At 39.9% G+C, this 27852-nt stretch overlaps 1 protein-coding gene across 5 annotated transcripts; it reads left to right on the forward strand.

The window, feature by feature from the left end:
- Positions 1-1125: 1125 nt before the first annotated feature.
- Positions 1126-27818, forward strand: LOC108444466 (bromo adjacent homology domain-containing 1 protein). 5 transcript variants are annotated; one of them, XM_037538040.1, is made up of 7 exons: positions 1126-1713; positions 16419-18140; positions 19732-20087; positions 20164-20323; positions 23683-23762; positions 24735-24826; positions 25675-27818. In XM_037538040.1, the coding sequence occupies exons 2-7, from the start codon at positions 16439-16441 to the stop codon at positions 25859-25861; spliced, it is 2577 nt and encodes an 858-aa protein (XP_037393937.1). In that variant the 5' UTR covers positions 1126-1713; positions 16419-16438; the 3' UTR covers positions 25862-27818. The 5 variants fall into 5 exon arrangements, with proteins under 5 accessions (XP_037393937.1, XP_037393940.1, XP_037393938.1 ...); XM_037538043.1 differs by lacking the exon at positions 1126-1713 and adding an exon at positions 1961-2110; XM_037538041.1 differs by lacking the exon at positions 1126-1713 and adding an exon at positions 11543-11660.
- The last annotated feature ends 34 nt before the right edge of the window (positions 27819-27852 follow it).

Below are 27852 nucleotides of genomic sequence, written 5' to 3' on the forward strand. Positions count from 1 at the left end.
CTGAATTCAGCTTCTGGCTCTGTGCTTGGCATTTTCTCATCCCAACAGAAGAAAATGGCCCCATCTCTCACAGCCCCAACACTAAGATCTCAAAGATGCTTTTTCACTACATGCAAAATAACCTGAACATTTTCCTACGTTCTTAGATTCCTGCATCTTTTATTTATTCTGCTTGACTAAATATTGATATAATGCCCATTGTTTACAGTCACTCATCATGGCAGGGCTGATTTCACATTCCAAATGGTTTATGGCTGAAGGGTCGTTTGTTAGGAGAAGAGACTTTTCACAAACATGAGCTCTAAACGAGGGTAGGTTTTAGGTTCAGAATGGTTTGGATACATTGCCTTATAGGCACCAAGCAGGCGAGCTTAGAGATGCACACACAGCAAAATCTTCAGTGCTGTATTAACCCATTAAATGGCCAGTACCCACTGATGGGCCCAGAGTTTTGTTACACACTTCTAAAACCTAAAAATTAGCCTAACCATTTTGCACTAACATCCCTGTAGTTACTGAATAATAAGCCCTAGTAGTCATAAGCTCTGCTTTTGAAAAGCAACTGTCCTACATTCATACACACAGTCTATGTTAATTACATACAACAATTGAGCACTTTTATCAACTCTGCCAATGTTTATCCAAGCAGTTAAGGCCAGTCTTTCTAAATAACTATGGTTTGATATGAGAACGTGTTGGTTCCTACACCTTTAAAAACAGTTCTTCATGGGTTCTTTAGTAAATCCAAGACTATATTTAAAAAACAGCTTTTAAAAATGGTCATAAAACGTATGGAAATGTCCTGTTTTTCATCTGTCATCGGTGTATGACGCATGTTGGCCAGGTTAAGAAGAGTCATCATGCGTACAGAAAACTAATTCACAGCTTGTCCAAAGGAAAACATTCAGTGACACCGGTCCTGTGGTCAGACGCTGACCACTGATAAAGGGCTATAGAGGACAGTAGAACTGGTGTCACCCAATGAAAAGGCTGCATGGAAAAGAGAGAAAAGATAACCAGGCTGTTAACAATAGGGCGTATAGACAGAAATAGTTTGTGTGTTTGTTTATTTATTTATTTATTTTGTGGAATGCAATCGTGTCCCTTTAAGGAACCATTTTTTTCCCACATGTGATCGGACAGAGTGGGGATGATGCCGTTATGTAAAGTACTGTGTAGAACGCGGGGTCTGGTTCCGGTCTCAAGCAAAACACGCAAAGAAAAGTGCACCGTTTGCAGGACAGCCCGAGCTCGGAGTGACTCCCGCTGCGAGAGGAGGGCGAGCTGTGGCCTGGCTGCTCCCCTGTAGGTCAGGTAACTTGGGCGAAGGTATAGCTGCTTGCTGCCTAACGGTTCGTACTAGCTAACTCAACGCTGGCGCACGGCTGTGGAGCTCCCCTGATTTCACCAAGGCGCAAAACGAAGTTGCTGCTTCATTTCAAACGCGAGCAAGTGAACGTTTGCGAGGATCCGCCAGCGAAGCGCCGAGCTTCCTGAGGCTCGGCAGTGGATGGTGGAGCTGTTTTGCTGCCTGGCTGGGTGGTTATTTGGTTTGGAGGCGGTTCAGCTCAGCTCAGCTCCACGCGGAAGACTCCACAGAGCAGCAGCCGAGCCAACGCATCATTCACCTCAGTGGGAAGCTGCATGCTAGCTGATTAGCACTGTGCTCACTTTAACATGCTCAGGATTTGTGGGATTTGAAGGCACTCGCGGGTAAGTGCACAACATTAAGGATTTACTTTATGTCCGTTGGGTTGTGGTAGCGAGCCGTTTCTTCAGTTAAAAGTCCTTGTTTCGGACACAAAGCAGTTTAAAATCTGCCCTAACTTTACCTGCAGGGAAGGGGGCACGAAGCGAGTCTCTGTGGTAGTGAATTGATGCTAGCGGTCTAACACCAGTCTAACGGTTGGTGGGCGAATGCTCGGTCATGGACCATGACCTGTCATTAGCTCGTTAGCATCTTGTGCGCGTGCGTGTGTGAGCGAGAGAGAGGGAGAGGGAGAGAGTGGATGAATGAATGAGTAAATGTGAGAATGACAGACCGCTGTCTAGTGTGAAAAAGGCAATCCGCGTTTAATCATCTCGAGAGAATCTGTGCAGCAGGGTTTGGGTGAGTTTTCATGCCACATGCTTTGCACATAATCGCGTAGGACATGTGCTGTGCACACGGCACGTCATTAAGACAGGGGCTCAGGGGGGGGGTTCACTGGAAATTCAAGGAAAACAACCACACGTAGCCAAAGCTTTTCAGAGTAAGGCTGACTGCACCAGAGGTTTGTGTAGTGTATGGATCTGAGTCATAAGTAACCTGAACTCCTGCTGAGCCGCTGCTGCAGGTGCAAGTTATGTATGCACGGAGGCTAGGCGCTCGGTGGTGACGTCATTACTGGTCAACAGCATGGGGCGGTTTTAAAAGGGGCGTTGCGACCTAAGATTAGATTTTAATGTGCTCTGTTGCGCAGCATCATATCCCTTTTAGGTTTTTTTCCCAGTGTTATTTCACTACAGTACACACCATGCATTACGCATATACAGCATACAACTATTGGGAATCCCTGTGGTGTCATCTAGCGCTGCCAGTCTAGCTGCTGACCTATAGGCTGTACAGTCGTGCTAGGCCCCCAGAAATCCGCCCCAAAGCAACTGCATTTTTTCAGCTCTTCCTTCAACCTTCAAGATACATAATCAGAAGAGGATGTGCTAGCATTCCATAATATTCATAATTTTATGAATTTAAACTTGTAAATCTCACTCTAGAGACCACCACAGCATTGATGTTAGAGGCATATAAATATATTTACTACAGATGCAGCAATGGGTCATTTATTTTTATTATTTTGGCAAGAGTGTGCCTTTAAACGGGCCAAAACATCTACAAAGCAGTTGTCAGCTGCACACATTTTTAGGTGCTGACAGATCAAAATTTGAAATTGTTGTGTGCATACATGGCAGAATTTAAATTGGGCAGTTTTACATAGCCCTATGATGTGTTTAAAAGTGTATAACTTAATTAGTTACATAGTATTTATAATAATTGTAAATAAAATGTTAAGTAAATAAATACATTTTACCCACTTCCTAAAACGAAGACACAAGAATGAGGTGTAGAATGTAAACAGTGTGAAAGACTGCATTGATAGTTAAACCTAATAAAAAGCACACTTTTCGTTTTTGACAAAGTAATATTTCACAGGCCATACCTGTCCCAAGTCAGTGCCAGTTCATCATGAATCGTATCAATTTTCCGGTTGTTTGTTTTTCAGAGATATTAGACCGTCTTTTTGAAATGAGTTTTTGTGGTCACTGTGTTATAGTTACATTCTAAGCATATAATTTATTTCTCACATTGCTTGCCTAAGCCATTTCTATAAAGCGTAAAGGATCAAAATCAAATATTATGAGTTCTACTTTAGGTAACATAAAGCATAAAAAGTTTTAGGATAATTTGTCATGACCACAGCATGGGAAATGGCAGTAGTTACTAGAGCTGAGTACCATGATTCACAGTTACTTCAACACTGCTGAGTAGTGAAGAAATCCTTCATTTAATACTGAATTTCAATAAATAGTCTCACCAGCGTTCAGTTTTCTGATAACAGCATCAATGGGTCCTTAGGGCTGCGGCAAATGTTTGCTCTTTGTTCAGTAGTATCCATGGTCGACTCCTTCAGTTCTAACACAAAGTTACAAAGTAACACTAGTAAATTGGATTTTTAAAGAGTCATTTTTAGGTTTTTTAGCTTATTATATGAATTGCAGCAATCACTGAACATAACCAATACTGTCTGCTGTTGTAATAGATTAAGCTGATACGCTACCATTGTGCCACATAAAGATACTGATTTACTTCAGTGGTTTTGAATAGCTTTGATTTATTTTGTTGCTTTCAAAAGCTCTTAGGATAATTCCTTCTCTTTCTGTTGGTATAAAATGAGTGGCCAACTCCCTGTAAGAGTGGTAACCTGCATAGTTCTATGTTTTCCCAGAAACACACCTGATTTGGTTAATTAGTAGATGTGTTAGATGCACTCCTCCATTCACTCATTCACTTACTCCTCTTCCCACTCACTCACTCCAACTGAGTGCAGCTAAGTGTGTCTGATGATAATTTATCCTACTTACATCAGTGGACCTTATGCAGTTCATGTGTGCTCATAGCTAAGTGCTTTTCTAGGGTACTGGTGTGAAGTAATACATGAATTGTGAATGTTACACTGTATTAAAAATAAGATGATAAGTGCATACACGGATAAGTGGAGAATATGAAACTTGCAAGGAAAATCCCCCTTGACCAAAATATAGTTTTTCACTTCCCTGTTACATTATATTTAAACATATTTGAAAACTACCTGATTGTGTGGAGACAAAGGCTACATTTTACTTTGTTGATAACACATGAGAGTCGACCTTTACTGGAAATAAAATGAGGAGCTCTCTTTCTTGTTTATTTAAATGATCATGTTATAAAATTGAGCTATTTGTCATAAGATCTAATTATGAATACAAATATTGCCTTACTGAAGCAACAGCTACTGAATAGTGATTGGTTTTGGTCTATACAGATCAGTACTACCTCATGTTCAGCACTAGATATTCTAGACTTCCAGATATTTGTCTCTTTCTACCATTAGCAAAACCAATAGACTTACAGGGGCGACTTTATACAGAACTACTAAAGTGGACATTTTTTGGACAAGTTTTGATATAGTTAGAATCTTGAACAAAAACAATGATCCAAAAGATCAAGATGAGGAATGTTGCACATTTTGGCTATTCCTACGAATGGTGTCATTGCACTTGTCAAATATGTCAAATTCCTGCAGTGTCCTTTGTACATGCGGCACATACAAATGTGGCTGGTTACTTTAATGCAGCATCATGTACAGAGTAACTGGTTCTCAAAAGTCAGTCACCTCAAAAATGTCAGTGACCTGGTAAAAATGAAGTTCTGCATTTTGGCGACGGCTAAAGCTTATCTTTCTGTGACGCAGCAGGAAGAATTTGCAAATATCTGCGCCTGCCACAAATTCATTTAGCTTCATGTTTTGTCTTGCTGGGCTACGGATGACCACTAGTGTAGTTCTCAGTCTAGTAAGGCGATGGATAATGATGCAGTGTGGGTTTTAACCAGTAGACAGCAGCAGATATTCGCCTCTACAGTCATTACGAATTGCTACATACTAACTAGGCCTGCGTGGACATAAAAGTTGTGTTTGATAAAGGTATTGGATATGGTGATGATGATAGTAGAAGTCATAAATTATGCTTTTCTTACAAGATATGCAGCAGGTATAGACTTCTTTTGCTCTGTAAAACTCCCCTTAAATCAAATAGCAGATTTTTTGTGCATTGTAAGGCTACACAAAGAGTAATGAATCATATTTATATCTGAGCTCAATGCTTGCCCAATACTACCACCAAGGGTTACATTATATATGACCAAATGTTTGTAGATACCTGCTTATCCAGTGTTTCTTCTGAAGTCAAGAATATCAGTAAGGAATTTGTCCCTCTTTGCCACAGTGTTTGTTTACTCTTCTGGGAAGGCTTTACGCTAGATGTTGGAACATTGCTCTGAGGATTTGACTGTATTCAGCCACAAGAGCATTAGTGAGGTCAGGTAATGGTACTCAAGTCTAGGGAGATTTGTACCCCACTAACCAATGCAAGTTATACAATAAGGAGTGCAAATTAGGGGGACACTTATGGTGACCTTATGCTCATGTATGGCTGCTCCAGAGGGCCCCATTTTATGGCTAGTGCTTTTCTGTGAGTTTCCAACTCAAAGCTAGTTTAGTGGGTTACAAAGTGAGGGACGTGATCATAATGCATTTGATCTTTAGCCAACTTTAGTTTTTGACAGCTAATCAAGCGAAAGATTTTTTCTTTTTTTCTTTTTTTTTTACTTTTAACTTGCCCATTATGTTGTTTAGCACATTTCAACATAAAGAGGGTCTTTAAGCAAGGGTCTCAAGTTCAGTGTAAGGTTTCAATCACAGTCAGACGCTCGCAGATGAAGCTTACCGAAGGGCTTTACTGATGTAAACAGAGTTCCAAGTTGTAGTCAGAAAACAGGCTGAGTTCAAATCCAAGATCAGAGAGAACAGCAAACAAATCCAAGGAGCAGGGCAAAAAGAGCATAAACCGGAAAACGAACAGCAAGAGGTCATACACGACATATACCACAATAGAAAAACCGCTCACTAGATCAACACAGAGTGAATCAATACCTTGCGCCTATTCTAAACTTTAGCTATATACTGTTCTAGATATATCACGTGATACAATACACAGGTGATGCTTATCAATGTTCTGGAGACCTGGAGTGCTGATAGGGGCACTGAGTCACATGGTTTGTCATGTGATCTCCCAGAGGATTCTGGGAGATCGAGTCCGTATCCACAAGGGGTTCAGGAGGCTGCGTGACATTCAATAAGTTTCTCTGCATTCAATGCAGGTGTTTGAGTTTGTAAGTCCCACTTTGTGCATTTTCTGTCTGATTAAATTAACTCTAATTTATTTCATATTGAATTAGTGTTTTTATTAATTGAAAATGTGCTGATGTAGATTTCTGGCCAGAAGTCATTATTGTGAGAAATCTTTTTCACATTGTAGTATTGATGTAATGGTGTCATTGCTGGTAATGCCTGTTATATATGGTTTTAATGATAAATGGATGTACTAAAAATAGCAGGCTTAGGTCAGTGGTTTACCCTCATTATAAGTGGCCCAAAAGCTTTTATGTCACGAAAATAATGAGCTTAGTTCACAAAACATGTTCACCAAATAAGTGTGAACATACTCAAACATATTCGGGGGTGTATGAGCTGCTGTTGTGCTTGGTTTTACCATTCATTTACTTTGATGTTAATTAAGTTAAAATCCTGAAAACTTTGTTGAGTAAATATATTTAAACTGCATCGTAGTGTAATAGATTAACTCAGTGGTTCCAGCCACTATCATTAATAATTATGCAGCCAGCACAGCAGTGGTTCTAGATCAAAGTGGACATTACAGACTCAGCTGTAGATGTTTGGTTGGGTCCATCTCACTGGACAGACATAAACAACAACCACCGGTGTATTAAAGACATTATTTTAATGGTCTGCAATGGACTGATGGACTGCGAAGCTCTAGTTTCAGACTATCCCCAGAGCTGACTGATTTCAGCAGGTCACATTTAAAAAACCTTCAGAAGTGATAGTGACCAAACAGGGTGGTTCAAAAAGTCCTTAGCTTCTGTAGGAATAGAATGGAACTAGTTGTGATTAGGACAGAGGTGACTACATTCATGTACCAGACTAGAAGAATAGACTGCTTCTTTTTTTAGAGGTGCAGAAGCGTTCAAATATAGTAAACCTGCTGAAGCTCCAACACATATGACTGAGCAAGAGGTTCGTCTTTCTCACAAAAGACTTTCAAAGAAACAGTCCTGAGCGTCATTATAGTTTGTGATTTAGAGCATTGTAAGGAAAAGCGGAAGCTCCATGCTGAAGGCTGATCATGTACCGCTGGGTGGATCACTTTCACATTGGATACATACTAATTAATTTCATTATTAGCACACTGTGAAGCAGGGCTCTTAGCAGAGCTCAGAAGAATAATTGAGTAATCTGTTTCTTTGATATGTTTAAGTTCATAAAATCAAAAGGCAGATATTTGTAGGACTCACAAGGGTTAGTTTCACATATGTATTTTAATTGCTTAACCCTTGCAATGTTAAAGAAGAGGACACAAATATTTAAAGAGGTGAAACTGAAAACATTTATTCTCATCAAGTAAGTCAATGCTATTAAATTACATCAGTGGCTCAAATATGCTGTGGCAACGGATTGCTTCTGAAGACAGATGTCATAATTGAACAAAATAGCTTGCTCCAAATAAAAAGGAATAACTTATGTGCTTTACTGCAAGTACTGAAGACAGTTCTTTCTGAACTTGGAAATTAGGACAGTAATTATTGGGCTACTCCATGGGGGGGGGGGTATTTTATTTAGGGGGATTTAATTGGTTTTGCACACTTTTGCTCATCTAGTAAGATGATTATGAAATGATTATCTACCTTTTTGCATCAGTACCAGCTGAACTGGTAAATTGAATCACAAATTACCATCATGGTTACCTGTATGTACCCTGCATGTAGCATGAAGAGAATATGTTGTAACCCAAGCTTTATATGAAACCAACAGAAAGAAAAAAATACAGAAACCAAAAAAACCCTAATAGAGCTGGGAGGCTACACCTTCTCTACTAAATCAAACACCAGTTTCATGAACATAAAAAGTAACTTGCAGAACATGTTTTATATTTCTGTATGTGTAACTGTTAGATATATTTCAAGTTTTCTTCAGTTAGTGAATGCCAACTTTGAGGTTTACAGTGGTGTGTTGTGAGACAGTGCTCAGCTGCCTTTATTAGAAGCCCAAAATAAGAGTGTGAAAATGTCCTAGATGTTTAGATGAGCGTCTGTTGTAATTTGTGTGAATGTCTAGCGAGTTGTATTTATGCATTTTGCACTGTGATGTATTTTCAGTATGCATATGCTGTTGTAGATGTACTCTGACTTGTTTGTGGTTGCGCAAGGTTTTTTTTTTGCATACACTTCTTGGATGTTAAGAGAAAATACTGTAAAGTCCAGAACTGCATAGGGCACATCAGGTAATAATGATCATGAGACATGGGCATCAGGCATTTTTTATTCGACTGAATAACTAAACAGGCAATTCACACACACATCATCTAAGCCACTTATCCACCTGGGTCGTGGGGTGGGGGGTGGGGGGCGTGCTTGGACGGCGGGGTGTTGGGTGGGAGCTGGAGCCTATCCCAGTTGTCATTGGGTGGGAGGCAGGATACACACTGGACAGGTCTCCAGTTCATTGCAGGGACAGGCAATTCAGTTTCTCCCTGAAATGCATTAAGCATGTTTTATTATTATACTTCCTATCTGCACTGACAGTGCGTCCTTTTGCTCATTTAGAAAGAAAAATGAGCGTTAAACTGAAACTGTACCAAAACTGTTTAGCTTAAGCGGCGGAGCTAATTTTGCCCTGATGTCTCATATAATAATACCTTAATCCACCACATTTACAGTTGTATGAAAGTTTGGCTTAATTACATATTTTGTTGATTTTTAAAGTGAAAGGAAGTGAGTGCAACCTCAACAGCAAACAGTTTTTTAGAAAATAACACACTGCAAATGTTAAGTTACTTTATAGTAAATCAATTTACAAAAATGTAGTAATGTAAATGAATTTAGAAACAATTTTAGTTGTAAAGTGTCAGAACTTGATTAACTTGTTAAGCTTTAATTCCAGTTAGTGCTGGTTTGGCAGAAAGGGTCAGCTTTTGACTGTCCAAGAGTGTAATAAATTCTCTGACTCTTCAAACCTCGTGCTGAAACTTAACAATCATGTACTCCTTTCAGCAGCTGGCTGGATCTGAAAACGAAGCTAATTGATGCCTACAAAGCAGAGGAAATCTCAAAAAAGATATCAGAGTGATTTTTATATCACTATTGTCAGAACAAAACCCCATATCTCCAAAATGCTAACTTTACAGGAGAAGGAAAAACATACTTTTATGTAAGTCAATGGAACCAGGTGTTTTTCCAAGTAATTTTTGGGTAATTTCTTTCAAACTATTTATCATGAAATCTATGCATAATTTAAAGGGCAACAGGCACTTGTCAAAAACTGAAAAACATCAACAATTGAGATACAAGGTTTTGTTCTGACTGCAGCGATATGCTTCTGATCTATAAAAAGATATCAACTCAGTTTCTACTGGATGGTTTTGTGTGGTGTAGCACCATCTTCTCTACTCCGCTTGTACAAATATGATCTACATGAAAGAGTCAACAGAAGGTAATCTTACCTCTGACCTCATCACAAAAGTCAACATCTGAAGTATGCAAAAAAATGTCTAGATAAGCTAGAGGAACGTTGGAAACAAGTGCTGTGGACTGTTGAAGTGAAAGTGTAACTATTTGACCACAACATATTTTGATCAGATCAGCATTTGATAAAAAAGAACACCTTCCCAACTGTTAAGCATGGAGGTGGATGAGCTGGATCTGTTATGCTTTGGGGTTGTGTGGCAGGAAACTACCAGCAAATTCTAGAAGCAAATGTGTCATAGTCAGTCAACAGGATAGTGATCCCAACCTGCTTTAAGAAATAAAGCTGCCTTTGGAATGACTCTCTCGGTCCCCGGACTTGAACGCTATTTGAACATCTGTGTATAGATACTGTGCATGCAAGACATCGCAAGAATATCATAGAACTGTAAGTGTTCTCCAAGAAAGAGTGGATGACAATTCCTAATACAAGAATAGACTGACTTAGTAGGGTGTCCTAATATTTGCACTAGCCACAAGTTCTCCTTTTTTTAAGGAGTAAGGAATATAAAGGAATAGTGCATCAACATTTGCAGATTTTTTATGGTTTTCTGCAGAGGTTCACGTCCTTTCGCTTGAAAAATTAACCAAATATATAATTTGACTTGGGGTGCCCAAACTATTCCATACAACTGTGTATGGTATTCCCCCCCATGTACATGCATATATAGTTATATTTAAATAATTTGTCGAAAGGTGTAAAAATTAGAAATTTTTAAAGGAAAAAACTGATGATTTCATAATAACTATATCAAGATATTCTAGATTGTGTATCATCAAGAATGACCTCAAATAAAATTAATATCTGAATTGCCTCATATTCAAAAGCTCACCCTCACTGATCAAATAGCTGTTCATAAGAGCTGTTTGGTTTATATTTTGGGGTAAGTTTCAATAAGAGATGAATCTATGTGGCAATTTTGGGTCCATGTTGATATCTGATATGTTTTTCATGTACATATATGCTAATGCAGATACATAAACACTTTATCATCGTCTACTGTCTGCTCTTCAGGAGAACAATATATACATTGTTGAAGTGGCCAAATCTAAACATTTGTTTGATTTTTTTAGCAGTTATATGCCAAAGCTGATATCATTGCAGTACATCCTTGTGCATCCTTGATTTCCTTGGGTTAAAAATAATATTGTCAAATCTAAACATTAGTCTGGTCATACATTGTAAAGTGATGCAACTTAATAACACTTTATAACCCTTAAATGGCTGTTTAGGGTTCTTTTTCAAAGGCACTTTGTTTTCTCAGGAGAGGTCAGAAACAGTGGGCTCTCAGGGCAGATCTGAAAAGGTTATAAGAAAGAAAATCTTCATTGTGTTTCATTTTCAATTTCATTCTTAAGGAGAAAGTTAGGAAAAATGTATATTATTAAAAAAACTTTAACAATTCTCTTATTTTCCCGAAAATTTTTAAAACATTCTTAAGAACTTATTAGTGTTTGTGTTAAGAACATTCGCAAGTGTTTCTTAGGAAAGATTTCGTGAAGTTATAAAGACCAGCGTTCATTATTTACAAATAGCCACCGCTTGGAAACAACAACTGGCCCTGTGCTGATTGGTCAGCGGCGGTGTCGAGCTCCGCGCCGGCGCCTCGCGATTGGCGGAGATGAAGTTGTGAGCAAATCGGCGAAGCAGGAAGAGGAGAGCGCCCCCCCCTCACACACTGAGCCCAGCGCGAGCAGAGTCTCTGCCATTTAACTAATAAATCCACCTCTTTCGACGGCCGCCTGGATTATGTTTCTCACTGTGAGTATGGCTGGGCTGTATTTTTTAAAATAGGCGATCTGAAACAGTGCTCGCTGTTTTGGTGCCAGCCGAAGGCGCGACCCTCTCCAGGACGAATTCGTTTTCTCTTCTGGCAGAATCCTGTGCTGTGAGTGAGGGCGGATTTAGCTGCATCGTGGGCTGGCTGGATGTAGTTGCAGAGCGCAAGAGGGCGAAACGCCACTCGGTTTGAGGTGTGTATGTGTGTCGGGCTGTGGCCGCGGCCGAAGTGCTGTTTTTCCTGCAGCAGCCTCTCTCTGCACCGACCACATCGCAGGCTGTTATTTCTCTGATGTAGGCTGACGTCAAGCCAACTGTGTCAGCCCGAGGTGTCGAGGCACAGCACAGCGCAGCAGCGCGGCTGAAACGCAGCCTCCCCCGCCTCCCAGTCAGGAAAACTTAGTTTTATCGCTAAAGCGTACAGGCACTCGATGCTCGTCTTGGTCCCGTAGAAACTACGTATGATAGCCAGCCCTCGTCACGCGCTGCGTGCCCCCCGCTCCGCTTTGTTGCTCGCCTCTAAACTTCCTGAGGGTCCCGTTTTCACGTCGGAGTCTTTGTAGGATGCGACCAGCTCGGTAGCGGCGAGCGGAGCACCCGTGGACGCTGCTCGGGTCAGGTGCAGCGGGACTGGAAGCTGAGGCACAGCGCCTGGAGACACGGCGCCATATAGCAGCTAACAGCTATCAGCAAACAGGAGAGGAAAGACTCATCAAATACCAGCATAAGGTTCCATGATTAGTTATCATGTAATGTGCAGCTTATAATGAGTGAATAAATGTGTAATTAGTGCATTCCTAATCTCCTAAAGGGATGAAAGAGTTTTATTAAGAAGTAGTGACAGTGAGCCACAAGGTGTTGTAGTTTGATGCCAGTGTGCGCCTTTCTAGAGAAACTTGGCAACTCTGATTTCTTCACAGTGGTGGTCATTGGACACAGGGGTTGCAGTGTCTACAACTCAGATAAAACATTCAGTTTGCTGTTCAAAATGACCACTGTGCCTTCACGTGTCTTTTGAGTTCTATATGTCATCGATGGTGGTAAAACAGGTGAAAATCTGTTTTCCTTGGGGACTTTTTCCTTGCAGTGCCCTTCTCCGCCATGCATGTGTTTTAAATGTGCTAAATGTGATGAATACACAAACGCTTCCGATGTTCCGGTTCCTGTCACCACTGCTGTGAATTTTTTCGGACTTGATAAGTTTGTCTTGAGGCGAGCGTGTCAGTTCAGACCTCTATGAATGACCCTGTTTACATCATAACAATAAAGTAAGCAATATTTTCCATTTGGAAATCTGTGGAATTCCCCTTTTAAATAGGCTGTAACTGGTGGCTTTTGCCATCTTTGTTGTACTTAACTTAGAGCCTTAAATGTTGTATATTTTCAAGTAAGTTCATAAGATTTCATCACAGGACCTTGAGCACTGTGGCTCAGATAAAGTGCGTTGTGGAAGAGTCTGAGAGGCCAGTGTTTTTTGAAAGACTCGTTTGTTGAGTTCAGTCTCATATACTGAACTGACGTGACTGTTAACCCCTTAAAACCACAGGCTTCTTACATAATAAGGCTTATTATTCAGTAACTACAGGGATTTTAGTGCAAACTTGATGAGCTATTCTCGGGTTATAGGAGTGTTTAATAAAACTTTGGGGCTGTTTAGGGGTTAAACCATAACGAACATAAACCCAAATGCTTGATCTATATGACTGTTTATTAGTGACACAGTGGCAGTGAAATAGTGCCAGCCATACAAACTATAAATGAACATTCTATAACTTCCATATTCTGAGAGTTTGACAAAGACATGTCATCTTTGTTCCTGTGTCAAAGACAACCAATAGAGAGTTTCTTTTTATTTTAAAGATTTAAGTATTTCAGTTGTAATAGATTGCACTGTGTACTCTTCTAAATATCACTTTTTGCGCTGTGTTCTGAATCTGAAAGAGATTAAACTTTTCTTTTTTAAGTTATTTACTCTTGTAATTACTCAAGCAATTGAATGTTTCATGATGAGTTAGTATGCAAAGAGTCAGTCAGAAGGGAAAATGGTAGATCTGTTAAAATTAGACTGATAGAATATACAGGAAAATGTGACTGGAGGGCAGGAGTAGTAGGTTCACTATCACTGTATGGAAGCCTGATCATGATGCCATTGATCATTAGTACAGTGGTTTTACAGGCATGGAATGTTAGTCAGTGACATTTAATACAGGTGTATGCTAAAGTTTGAACACCTCTGGTCAATTGACATTTTTTTTGAACAAACCTAAATATTAGTGCAAAGTTTGTCTATTTACTGAGTTTAACATATTGAATATAAATTCCACAGGCCACATTTGTTTGTTTTTTTTTGTATTTGTTAAAGCAAGTAAACAGTAATTGTGGATTATTTGTGGATTAGAAGGCTGTTCTCTGTTGAGGATGTGTTAACTTATTTTCAGTTACAAAATCAACCGAACCTGCATTTTGAGCAGGGGTGCTCAAACTGTTGCAGACAATTGTATTTCAAGCACATATTATCAAGTTATTTTGGGCAAAACACTAAGGACTTTTGTAGAGTTTGTAGAGTCTGTACTAGTGCTCAAAAAAGCACTCACAGCTGGTATAGCAATATCTGCTCAGAAGCCTTTTTGCCTGTGCACATGATGTCACCACAGAGCTGCAGGTGTTAGCATGCTGGCCTTAATGAATATGCATTTTAGGGCGTGGCGTTGTTTAGGTGTAAAAATAAAGGAGGAGACTGCAGTGAGCAACCCAGAAGAAGTAGGCGCAGTTACTTAAAAAGAGCCACTGCATAGGAACGGGAGAAGACAGATTTGTTATGAAAAAGCTTCTCTTTTTATCTCTTCACTTCTAAAAAAAGTGTATAATTATATGCACTTTAATTCTATAATTATTTTCTTGCTTGTGTCCTTGTCAGTTTTCTTGCATTGTTTCTTTTACTTTCACTTTTGACTGCGCATGTTTACATAAAACTATGAACATGGAAAAAAAAAATTTGTTTAGTTTTTCTTTAGTTTTGGAATATATAAATATATGAATAAATTAAAGATAAAAACATTCCCATGTATATTAGATGATGAATATTTAAAGGGTTCATTTCATGGAAAATCTTAATTTAAAATTAAAGCTTTTAAAATTTAAAAATGAAAGTGTATAAATATAAGAATGTACAAGTATTGTTAAAGTTTCAAATAATACTGTACTTTCCCTAGTCTCTACAGTAAATACACTAAACTGAGCTGCAAAATCATAATTTTAGTGATGTAACAAACAAACACATTTGCATATATCTGCCTATTTAGTCTACAGCAGTGTAGCCCCACCTACTCATGTTGAATTTATAAGGAGCGTTTTAGCCCGGACTGCTTTTCAATTGAGGCACAATACAAGGAAGCTAATCATAACGATGATCATTTACATATATATCAGTCTTAAAGGCACAATAACAAAACAGCCAGTGTAGTTCTCAGAGATAAAGAGAAGTTGGAAAATGATTGTGATACATACATTTTTTTGATACATAAAACTATACAAAACATTATTAGTGGACCTCTGGATAAAAATAGAATACAAGACAATTGTAGGATATGGGCTCTTTAATTGTATTGATTTTCTTCATAGTGATTTGCCAAACTGCCCCTCTTTTAGAAAGAGAGACTCATTCCCTCGTCAGAACTGCAAGGTCTTCTAGAAAGAATTTCTCCTTACTGTCCGTTTTTCTCTGTCTATAGCTGGTCAAAATGCAGTCTGAGTGGATCTTTGTTTGGATCTTTGTTGTCTCTGCAATTCAAATGAGCCAGTTTGCAGGTGATGGCAGCTCATAATAAGTCAGGTGTAAATTAGAGCACTCTGAATTTTAGCATGTGCTGCATGTTTTGCACACTCCTTAGTAAATAGGGCCTCAGGTGTCAGTGGAGGTAGGCCTGTGATGATCATGAAATTTTAGCTGATGATAATTGTTGTATAAATAATTGGGTTTAAAGTGATTTCACTGCGTTTTGGTTATTTTATGCAACTAATAATGTACAAGTGCAGCTAAATCAGATTGCAGATCTCTTGCTTTGCTAGCTAGTTACTTTGCACCTAACAAGAGATGAAGCATCTACAATTATATGGCTGACATTTTTTCAGTGAAACTGAAAATATGAGCGAAAAGCACCTGCTCTACAAGCATACAATGCTAAAATTAGCATTAGCTATACTAGCTATCAAATTGACAAATATTCCCTGAGCTTGTTCCAGCACACAGCTATAAGGTAGAACTTTAAGTTAGTAATGAAAAGTTACGTATGTTTAAGAAAGTAGTGATTTCTTTCATTTACATTTATTTGACTAAACCAGCTAATGAAAACAGCTCGCATTATGCTTGCTGCAGAATGATGGTTGTGTAAAATGAGTGGAAAATAATTGTGGTCAGATAAAATAAATAAATAAATTAAAATAATTGTAATCCAGCAACTGTGTATTAATACGTATAATTATACTGTGTATAATTGTGACAGGGCCAAGGTAATAGTAAGAAGTAATTAGTCATAAGAGCCAATCCAGTATAGTGATCAAGTGTGTATCACTAAAAAAATAGTCTCTTATATGTGAAGAGAAAGACACCATGACAGAACTCAGCAAAGTTCCATGTGTTCTCTGTACCATGTCAGCAGTAAGCCTGAATAGCTTGTGAGATTTTTTTAAACTTTTAAACGACATTTCTCAAATGCATGTAATGTCTTTGTCCCTTTTTAGATTTTCTCGGAAAGCATGTGATGACCCAAGCTCGGAAAAAGGGTTCCCTCAGCCAGTGCCGTGGCGAGGGCCATGACTATTTAGATGGATGGTCCCATGGTAAGACCATGGGAAGAGCTTGGCCTGAGCGTTGTTTGAAAGATGGCAAGGCTCTTAAAACTGGGGCCAAAAGACACAAGCAAAAAGGACAGAAGCGCATGGAGAGATGGATCCATGATGGGTTTAAGAGCAGAACCAGGCTAGAGAAGTTTCTGAACAAGGACAGGACTAAGACGGATGTGGCTAAGAAAGGCAAGGCAAAAGTATCCAAGAAGTTGAGGGAAGAGCGGAACAGGAAGCTCTACCCACTACGACGGAGGGGTGGCACACCAGAGAGTGAGGCCTTGAGCTGCCATGTCCTACTCACCCGCCTTCAGGAGGATGCTTTGGAACCGGGAAATGACTTAAGTGATGAGGATCCAGACATGATTCAAAGAGAAATTTTGCAAAAGAAGAGCAAAAAACATAACAAAAAGCTAGAAAAAGCCAAGGAATCGTGTACACCATCTAAAATTAAATCAGAACCAACTTTCAATAAAACCCCAGCTCAGGAGCCTCGTAAGCGTCGGCTCGCCTCTCTCAATGCTGAAGCAGTCAACAGCCTGTTGCTGGAAAAAACAGATGCACCACAAGGCAGCAAGCTCGCTAAGAAACAGCAGCAAGAAGCCCCACCTGTTGCAATTGCAGCAGATGATACAAAGATTTACTCCCTTTCAAAAAGGTCTGCACAAGCTCGTAAGACTGAATCGTGCCAAAGCCGCAAGAAGGCCAAGAAAAGCAAGTCAGAGGAGAAAGATGACAATGAACTGAGTCTGTATGCTCCCACTCCTAGACGTCTTGCTGGACTAAATGCTGCCGCCCTGCTGAAGCTCACAAGCTCCTCTACAGGAAATAAGCAGCGAGTGAAGACAGACAGTAAAGACGCTTGCGTGACAGGGAAGCAGACTATACGGTCTAAAAGCAGGGTGCGACAGCCTAAGAAGCAAGGCTTTCAGCAGGCTTTGTCACAACGTGGCTGTGCGGTGTGCAAAAGCCGGGGAACTTTGGAGTCCAAACTGAAGTGGGAAGGGGCAACTAACCATCACCGTCTAACCAAACCAGGGTACCAGTCTCGCAGTATGATGGGTTATCCCCTGAAGGTGGTGAAAGAAGAGCAGGTGGAGACCGATCTTAGTCCTTCTTACTTCTGCTGTCCTCCAGAGGGCTCAGTGGAATACTGCCACAGGTTGGCGCTGTTCCTGGGGCAGAAGGCCTATAGCGAGACAGATGAGCACCCTGTGACCTCTGTGAAACGTGAATGCTTGGTTCCTCCGTCATCACTGGCACACCCAGCCCTCACCCTCAGTGCCCACCCATGCCTGTGTGCAGACCCCTGCTACTCTGGTTACTACGTTCACATTGCTCACCCCGGGCCACCTTCTTCTAGCCTAAGTACGCAGCCTCTGCCTTGTGCACACAACTCCCTGTGTGCCCGCAGGGTCCACGGGTCCAAGCTGCTGTCCTCTTCCGTGTCCCATTCCTCAGGAATCCCACACCCTACCTTCTGCAATTCGGTGGGGTCACCCTGCTACAGCGAGGGCTGCAGGGTCGGCAGCTACGCCTTCAGTGCTATGCAGCCAGTCACCAGCAGGGCGTGCACTTATGCCACAGGCTGCTCCAACTGCAGCCATCAAATCAAAACAGGTAAGAGATGATAACACAGCTAAAAAACTCAGATCTCCTTCATACCTCATACATATTTTTACTTGGTTAACCACTTAATTTCAAGTTAAATGGTCAATAAGTATTCATTTTTATGCATCAGGGAAAAAGCAGAAAACATACTTAAGGAAGAATTGCACTGAAGCCTCATCAACCTCATATGATTTTTCTAGTATTGTCCACTCTTTGCCTTTATATAGTCTTCCATTCATCTTGGGTTACTTGATTTCACCCTTTCAAAGAAATCTACAGGGATATTTTTCCACACCTCCAAAGTTCAGTCTTAGAAGTTAGTTCCACTTTCTGCTTCTTAAAATCTAAGTAATTGCACTTACAAATTTAGACTCGTTAGTCCTTAAAACCATACTCCACATCTCAGGTGTCCAGTTTTCGTGTTGTAGTGCAGGTTGTTCTTTGACCTTTTCACAATATTGGCTTCTTGACAGCAACACATCCTTTCAGACTCATAGCATTGTGTTGTCTTCTCACAGTGGAAGGATGGATGGAAACACCTGTGGAGTGGGGCTTGATTTTCTCCTGTCTTTTGAAGATGAAAGCTTTACTGTATATTTGAGGGTCACAGTTTTGGTGGACTTTTTAGGGGTCCCATCGTCAAATTAAATATGGAAAGATTTAACATTGTACACACTTTCGGAGGCTTTCATTTTTCTGTGAATATGTGTTTTCTGTTTTTATTCTTGACACAGAAAAAATAATGACTTATACCTAATGGCTGTTTTAATTGGAAATTAAATAAATGAAAAGTAGTCTCTGACATTTGTGTAGTACTATTTTACTGATTTGTTGTAGTTGAGTCATTGTGTAAAATGATGATATACTTACATATAATACAAACAAAGTTTACATCCATCCATCCATCCATTTTCTAAGCCGCTTGTCCGTCAGGGTCGGTTTTTGGACCACATCACACGTCTTTGCATGTTAGTGTCATTTGAAAGCAAGAAAGCCAGGCTTGATGTTTAGTTGTCAAATGCAAAATCATCATTACATTGATGAAGATATGATGACAATAGTAGATAATTAACTCTTCTTAGAAGACATGTCATTCATCAAGTTTTGATTTCTCTTTGGATACCTTTTTAAAGAACTCACAATCATCAGATTTGTCTGCTCAGGGAAAGTGTTCAGAAAGGTACAAAATGTTCTTCTGCACATTGTGTGCAATTACATTTTTGCACCAGAAAATTCTACAAATCCCCAAATGTTACGTAGCGCAGCGTTAAACATTGTACATTTTACATTTACAGCATTTAGCAGATGCTCTTATCCAGAGAAGTGCTTATCCAGAAGTGCTTTGTCTGTCTAGAGAAAGTATCTTTGCTAGTTATCAATAGGTAGAAAAAGACAGTCCTGAGCTCAGATACTGCTAGAAACAAAAGTCACTGTAGATACCCAGAAAAAAGGAACAGAGCTGAATGCAGAACTCTGTGCCGTACAATACAATACAGTAAACTACAATACACAGTGCAATACAATAAAATATAATAACAAAAGCACTGCTTGTTTAAGAGTCTGCTAGTCACACTAAATGCTGTGTTTATTGTTTCTTCAGAAGGCTACTCTTCACCTCAAGGGGATCACAAATCCTCACTGCTTGTGCCACCGGCGTTGCCCCTGTCTGGCTGCTCGTTGCCCAGAGTAAGCCCATCCTCCACAGTTCTACCACGTCTTCTGTCCACCCTCTCAGAGAACAGACAGAGAGAGGTCAGGCTTCAAGGGCCTAAAGAATGCCCTCAAAGCACTAAACCATCCAATGGCTCCATTGCTAGAGGGCACTCAAAACTGTCTCCGAAACAGCCAGTGCCCACCCCAGTAAGTGCCAAACAGCAGAAAAAGGTGAATCGCCACCGAGCAACAAACGGCTGGCGCCCTTTTGGAGAACCTACAGAGAGAGAAGTCTTTATTGCGGTGAGCTTCTTTTTTCTACTGGTTAGCATGGTGTGTTGTACAAGAGCTTTTTCTATGTCAGTGTGTTTTTTTGCAGGGAGAAGATGAGACTGCCCTACGTCAGTGTTATGAAGGAGTAGAGAGAGATGGAGAAGTGATTCGGGTCAGAGACACTGTGCTGCTGCGCTCTGGACCAAGAAAGAAATCCTTACCATATGTGGCCAAGATATCAGCTTTGTGGGATGACCCCAAGACAGGTAAAAGTTGTAAATATGTTCAAAATGCAATAAATAACAGATAAATTTACATGATTCAGATGTGTACATTGGTTCCACATCAACCTCAATTAAGTTAATTATGTACTTACACATAGTAATTATGTTGATGTAACATTTAGTCAATGTACAAATATGAGTCAAGCAAACTGTTATGCAACTTTTTTTCAGCTTAGAGGTTTAACTTATCACTATCATGATAAATTACACCACTATATGCTTTTCTCAGCATATGGTGGAAATCATCCGTAGTTAAACAACACTGACTAACTGCGGGTTTTGTGCAGTGCATTGTATTCATAGTTTTTATATTTTTTATATATTGTTTAAGCATATTTTAATGTATTTAATATATTCTTTTCATAATTAATACTTTTTTCCTATACCCTATATCAAATCTCACAAAACTATTCATGTATCATGAAAATATTCTGAGGTATTGTGATGTGGTATTTTTGCCTTCCCTAGTTGAGGGTACAGGTTTGAAAAAAGTTAGTTTCAAGTTTTTTAACAGAAAAAATAGTTTTCAGACGTGTCATGTCATACACAATATGTCACAATATACACTGCTAAAAAAAAATAAAGGGAACACTTAAACAACACAATATAACTCCAAGTAAATCAAACTTCTGTGAAATCAAACTGTACACTTAGGAAGCAACACTGACTGACAATCAATTTCCCAGCTGTTGTGCAAATGGAATAGACAACCGGTGGAAATGATTGGCAATTAGCAAGACACACTCAATAAAGGAGTGGTTCTGCAGGTGGGGACCACAGACCACTTCTCAGTACCTTTCTGCTTTCTGGCTGCTGTTTTGGTCACTTTTGAATGTTGGTGGTGCTTTCACACTCATGGTAGCATGAGACGGACTCTACAACCCACACAAGTGGCTCAGGTAGTGCAGCTCATCCAGGATGGCACATCAATGCGAGCTGTGGCAAGAAGGTTTGCTGTGTCTGTCAGCGTAGTGTCCAGAGGCTGGAGGCACTACCAGGAGACAGGCCAGTACACCAGGAGACGCGGAGGAGGCCGTAGGAGGGCAACGACCCAGCAGCAGGACCGCTACCTCCACCTTTGTGCAAGGAGGAACAGGAGGAGCACTGCCAGAGCCCTGCAAAATGACCTCCAGCAGGCCACAAATGTGCATGTGTCTGCACAAATGGTTAGAAACCAACTCCATGAGGATGGTATGAGGGCCCGACGTCCACAGATGGGGGTTGTGCTCACAGCCCAACACCGTGCAGGACGCTTGGCATTTGCCAGAGAACACCAGGATTGGCTTATTCGCCACTGGCACCCGGTGCTCTTCACAGATGAAAGCAGGTTCACACTGAGCACATGTGACAGACGTGACAGAGTCTGGAGATGCCGTGGAGAGCGATCTGCTGCCTGCAACATCCTTCAGCATGACCGGTTTGGCAGTGGGTCAGTAATGGTGTGGGGTGGCATTTCTTTGGAGGGCCACACAGCCCTCCATGTGCTCGCCAGAGGTAGCCTGACTGCCATTAGGTACCGAGATGAGATCCTCAGACCCGTTGTGAGACCATATGCTGGTGCGGTTTTCCCTGGGTTCCTCCTAATGCAGGACAGTGCTAGACCTCATGTGGCTGGAGTGTGTCAGCATTTCCTGCAAGATGAAGGCATTGAAACTATGGACTGACCCGCCCGTTCCCCAGACCTGAATCCAATTGAGCACATCTGGGACATCATGTCTCGTTCCATCCACCAACGCCACGTTGCACCACAGACTGTCCAGGAGTTGGCGGATGCTTTAGTCCAGGTCTGGGAGGAGATCCCTCTGGAGACCATGCGCCACCTCATCAGGAGCATGCCCAGGCGTTGTAGGGAGTTCATACAGGCATGTGGAGGCCACACACAATACTGAGCCTCATTTGGACTTGTTTTAAGGACATTACATCAAAGTGGGATCAGCCTGTAGTGTGTTTTTCCACTTTAATTTTGTGTGTGACTCCAAATCCAGGCCTCCATTGGTTAATAAATTTGATTTCCATTGAGGATTTTTGTGTGATTTTGTTGTCAGCACATTCAACTTTGTACAGAACAAAGTATTCAATGAGAATATTTCATTCATTCAGGTCTAGGATGTGTTATTTGAGTGTTCCCTTTATTTTTTGAGCAGTGTATATTTTTTCTGCCATTTATTTTAAGTTGGAGAGAAACAGAATAATGCTACAAATACATTGATTTGTATTCAACATTTCACATATTGTGCTGCATTGTATGGAGTTAAACAGGACCAATTATGCTCACTTTGTAGTCAAACATGCAGTTGTGAAGTGTGTTGTGAAGTGTGAAGTGTGAAGTGATATTCACAATATGCTCAGAAAAACCTGCTGTGACATATTATCACATATGACTTAATTTGTCAGGATTACAATAGTGTCGTATTGCGCAGCCCAATGTACTCCTAGTTAAATTAAAATGAGACTCTGCTAAATATTCCCTGTGTGCCCCAAAGGAAAGCTGTTTTAAAAGTGTCCAAGTACAACTTGAAAATGTTAGTAAAAGATTGTTGATCAGTTTTGTATATGTATTAGTATTACATTTATTGACCCAATTAGAGTCCATAAATTAAAGAACTACAGTAATTCTGTGTTTCTTTTGTTATCTGATTAGGAGCACAGTAGGGCATTTTACCAGATACATCGCTGCTATATAATTGCTGCCTTTGTCTGGTTCCCTCTGTGGTTATATGGTGCCATTGTTTTCAGCTGTTGTTGAGTTGCTGTATCTGTGGTTAGTCAGTGCTTCTGCTGATGGTGTTGTCTTGTTTTTGAGACTAGCTGGAGATTTCCCTGCTTGATGTTTGCTACTCTTAAACACAGTATGCCAGATTTTTAATATGTGGCCTAGTGTATGTTGGTATTTTGTGTAAGCCACTTAATGATCATGTATTCCTTCTTTGCTGTCGTTATTTGTTCGCATGCCCACTTAAATTTCAGTTTTGGTCACTAAAAGTTTCATTATGTCAGTAAGCTACTGGTTAAGCTGTGTTATGCATGCATAGAATTTTGGCACATGATGAAAGAGTGCTGAGTCGCGTACATGGTCATACTACTTGTGAGAGCCAGATGCAAATTAGCATATTGGACAGCTGACATCATTGTCTTGGTATTTGTTGCTAACTTCAGTGTTATGTTCACATGCATTTGTATCACAGTTTTTATTTCAGAAGGTTGTCTTTTTATTCACACAAAGCATTAATATGTTAGGAACTTATTCCTCACTTTGTCCTGCATTTATGTTAATCTCATAAATAATATCTCATAAAGCATTTTCAGTGGCTGCGTCTGACCTTTTCATTTTCCTCTCTCAGGAGAGCTGATGATGAGTCTGTTCTGGTACTATCGACCTGAACACACACAGGGAGGCAGGGATCCCAGCATGCACTGTGAGGTGAGACATTCCCTCATACCAAACAGCCTTGATGAGCAGCTCTCAAATACTTCACAAATAAGTGCATCCCATTCCTGATCTTCAATTTTCCTCTCTCCACACATGAGGTCGATCAGACAAGACATGTTTCGTGTTCAAATTTTGCTTCTTTGTTTTAGTGTTGGAGCTACAAGACTTATGTTTCTAAAAAGAATCTAGGAGGCTATAGGATTTGATTTACAACTCTCAATCCACTCAAACCATGTATAGGTCTTCATTAAGGTCATTAACAGGTGTTGTCTAAGATGGGTCCCCACTGCGTTTAGCTGCATGGTGAAGTTTTGTTCATTTTTATAGTTCATAGTAAGTCTTGCTGTGCCCTTGAAATCTGCATTACCCTAGTGAAGACCTGGATGTGGTTGAGAAAATGTTTGGAGATGTATTTACAGAAAAGATTTGGGTGACTATTGATTCCCATCGTTTAACATCGTTAGACTCGTAGCTCCAGTGCTAAGTGAAATTTGGATGCCAAACATGTCTTGGCTGATCTAGGGGAGGTAATTTTGTGAATTAGATTTTTTTTCCTGGACCACTCCTTCAGTCTCCGTGCTCTTGTAAACCGCTCCCCACATATAAGTTCCTGTACTATTTGGCAGCCATAGTAAATGCATTGAGAGGAAGACGTTTTTCTGATTTTATGATAGCCACCTTATTCTCAACCTTTCCTTCCACAGTTCATGAAGAAATTGAATGATAGTCAGGTGCTTGTAAATGTTGTGTTTGGAATAAAATTTGCTTGTACCCCTAACTTGTCTTTCTCAGCTAGCAGTCAGCCACCAATTTGCAGTAATGTTAAGTCAAATGTTAAGCTAAAGGTTGAGCTAAATGCACAAAAAATTTAAAACGTTCTGAAAGAGTGTATTTATATCCTGACCACAGTTTGTCTTTTGTCTCTACAATTAAGCATTGTTGGTTTTTTTTGTACATTTTCAGAATGAAATATTTGCCTCTCGGCATCAAGATGAAAACAGCGTGGCCTGTATTGAAGACAGATGCTATGTTTTGCCGTTAGCACAGTACTGTAGGTAAGATTATTCTGAATCAGGTAAACTTACTGCCTATATCTCACTAAACCAACTTTCAAGTATCTGCTCCAGGATTGTGAATCAGTTCTAGAGGTGCTGTTCACTGTTAAATGATTCAGTTTGATGGACACTGGTATAATCAGTCTTTAGAAAAAAGTATCTAAGGTTTTGAGTACTCAGGTTTTGCCCTAAAAAGGTCTTCTTAAGCACTTTAAAGGCAGTTTTTAACCAGTGTGCTGTGACTGGAACAGCAAACTTAAGAGAATTTGTCAGTCAACATTTCTGTGTTTCATTGCAATTGATAATGTTTTCAGCGACCATCAGATCAGAACAGTATGTGTTGTCACTTGTTAATGATAAGATAAAGTAAATGTCTACAAGCTGTTTGAATGAGGGCAAACGTTTTTTTGACTTTTAACCTACTTATGATAGCCTAACTGCTGGCTATGTTTAAACGTTTAAAATTAACCAGTGACATTATTTCAATTTGTACATAGTTTAACATTTATGACAAAAGACAATTTTGTCATAATTGATGAGAAGCTGAAGTTAAAATAAACCAAACAAGAGTTTTATTTGCATTGAATATCTCAGCACACATGCTAGCAGAGTATAGGTTTCTTCCATCCTACGTTACATGGCAGTGGTCTAGGGGTGGTCTCTTCTGTAGAACAACAAAGGAGGGTCATCACCACAAGATAACATTTAAAAGTTTATAGGTATTTTGAATTCATTCTTTCATTCAGACATTGTGTATTGCAGTGTTGACCATGTCAAACATTAATATATACTAGACTTCCAGAGATAACTTTATTTGGGTATTTAGCAGTTTATTTTCTGTGTTTTAGATTTTGTGCCTTGGTAAAGCGCCGATCAGAGGGTGTACCTGACAGCACCCCAGTGGTGCCACGCCCCTCCGACAGTGCCATCCCCTCTCACCGACTTGTGCCCGATGATGTCGACCCTGAGCTGGTTTACCTGTGTCGCCATGTCTACGACTTCCGTTACGGCCGCATACTGAAGAACCCGCAGTAAAGGTGCAAGCTTGCGCCTCACACATGATGGAAAGCCTCCATACTAAGAGGATCTCTGTGAAACCTACTGGCCTGTTTTGTTCTGATCATTATAATTTATTTTGGGAAGAGAGGTTTTAATTTGCTTTAAAAGATAACTGAGGTCAGGAGGGTAGTCAACCACTAAAGGAACATCCCCTATAATCATGAAAAAGTGGCAGTATCTAAGGTGAGCGCCATAGAAATGCGAGAATAACAGCTTTGCATCTTAATTTCATTTTGTTTTTCTTTTGCATAGAAGGTGATGGGTTTTTTTTTTGTATATCTCTTCAGTGATTTGTCTTGTACACTGGACTGTGACACTGGCAAAGGGAGATGAAGATTCTGAGCATAATCAAAAGTTTTATTGAAAGTCTGACTTAAAGCAGGACAAATCTAGGCACATCTCAGTTAGAAAATGTAAACCTTCAATTTGGTGGAGACTAGATTTGGATATTTTTTGTTGGGAACAACAAGAGGAAGTGGACAAGTCATGTTCTTTCTTGTGGAGGATCTTCTGTTCCTCATTTTTTCCTGTAAAAGAGTGGAGTTCTACTGTTCTACCATTTAATATAGTAGTGAAGGAAGTAGAGCCACCATGAAATATCAGTCAGTGGAGTTGTCCACCCTGTTCATTCTTCTCCGTGTCTTGCCTTATTACTTGCAGGTAGCTCTGTAGGCAGCTAGTTCGACCCAGTCCTCTAAGAACGCCACTTCTGTAATAAAATAAACCAAAGGTCAGCACAGTGTTAATCACCATTCTCACTAGTCAAAAGCCCCAGTTTCCACAGTGTCTGCCTGTGCTCTCTAATGCCATAGATTGGAAAAAGTGATTTACATTTGTTGTTTTTTTTTTTAAGGGGAAGTTTTATAATATATTGAATTGACGCACTCAAGACATATAACAAATATATTTTAAATATTTATTTGACAAAATCCTGCCTGTGCCCATTTTCCCTCGCTTCTAGAAACCCTAGTGAAATTGCACTAATCCATGCCTTTGTTTGATTGTTTCTCCTTTATTAATCTATCTTGCTCTGCTGCTCTTCTTACTTTACATATTAGCCTATGGCTCTGATTCTATCAACACTTTACAGCAGATTTAATCAGGAAGGAAACATGCAAGAATAATGTCTTAAACCACTCATATTATGTAGAGCAAACTAAAAGTATGCGAATAACAAATCTCAAAATAAGTTGACCATGCAGAAGGTTTGTTGTGCAAATAGATTTAGATTCTGAAGGTGTCAACGCAAAGCATGGAAAATGTATGGCTGAACTGTCTCTAAATGTGCAACATTTCTGTGATGCTCAGTGGCTACTGCTCTTTGTTAAATGCTACATCTGTTGTAAATATGCCTACCTGCCTCCTACAGAGGTGCCATGATAGTCTTGAGTGAGATTTTTCAGTTGAAGGACTAGGGAATCCCTTCCAGGGATGTATGTTGAAGGTGGGAGGAATTTTTGAAAAACTACAAGCGCTTTTTTTGTTGTTGTTGTTAGTTGGCTACATGACAGTAGCGTATTCATGGCTGGTTTTAGGCCAGAATGCCCTTTTAAGTACATTTACCTCCTAATGCTGAAGTCTTTCCGCAACTGTCAGTTCGTAGTGAGATTCTAAAAGAGATAAAGTCATTTAACTGTCCAGCCCCATGTTTTGGCATCACATGCCAGACTAAGAGTGTTAATGACTGATAAATACCTTTATCTAAAGAATTCATACAAAGGACAAATAGTCCTTAGAATACTCCTAGTCATATGGAGGATCTGCAATACATGATAAGCTAATTTTTCACATCTATGCATTTAAATCCTCTATGGCTCTCTTATGTTCTTGATTTGCTGGTTATTTTAATACTATTTGGCTTGAGCTAACAGGCAGCCAAATTGACACCCTTCAAACAGCCTCCTTTATCAGCTAAAGTAAATGCATATTGATTTTTGTGTTCTAATATATATATATATATATATATA

Source organism: Pygocentrus nattereri, chromosome 4 (genome assembly GCF_015220715.1).
Source record: "Pygocentrus nattereri isolate fPygNat1 chromosome 4, fPygNat1.pri, whole genome shotgun sequence".
In the NCBI taxonomy this organism is placed as follows: domain Eukaryota; kingdom Metazoa; phylum Chordata; class Actinopteri; order Characiformes; family Serrasalmidae; genus Pygocentrus; species Pygocentrus nattereri.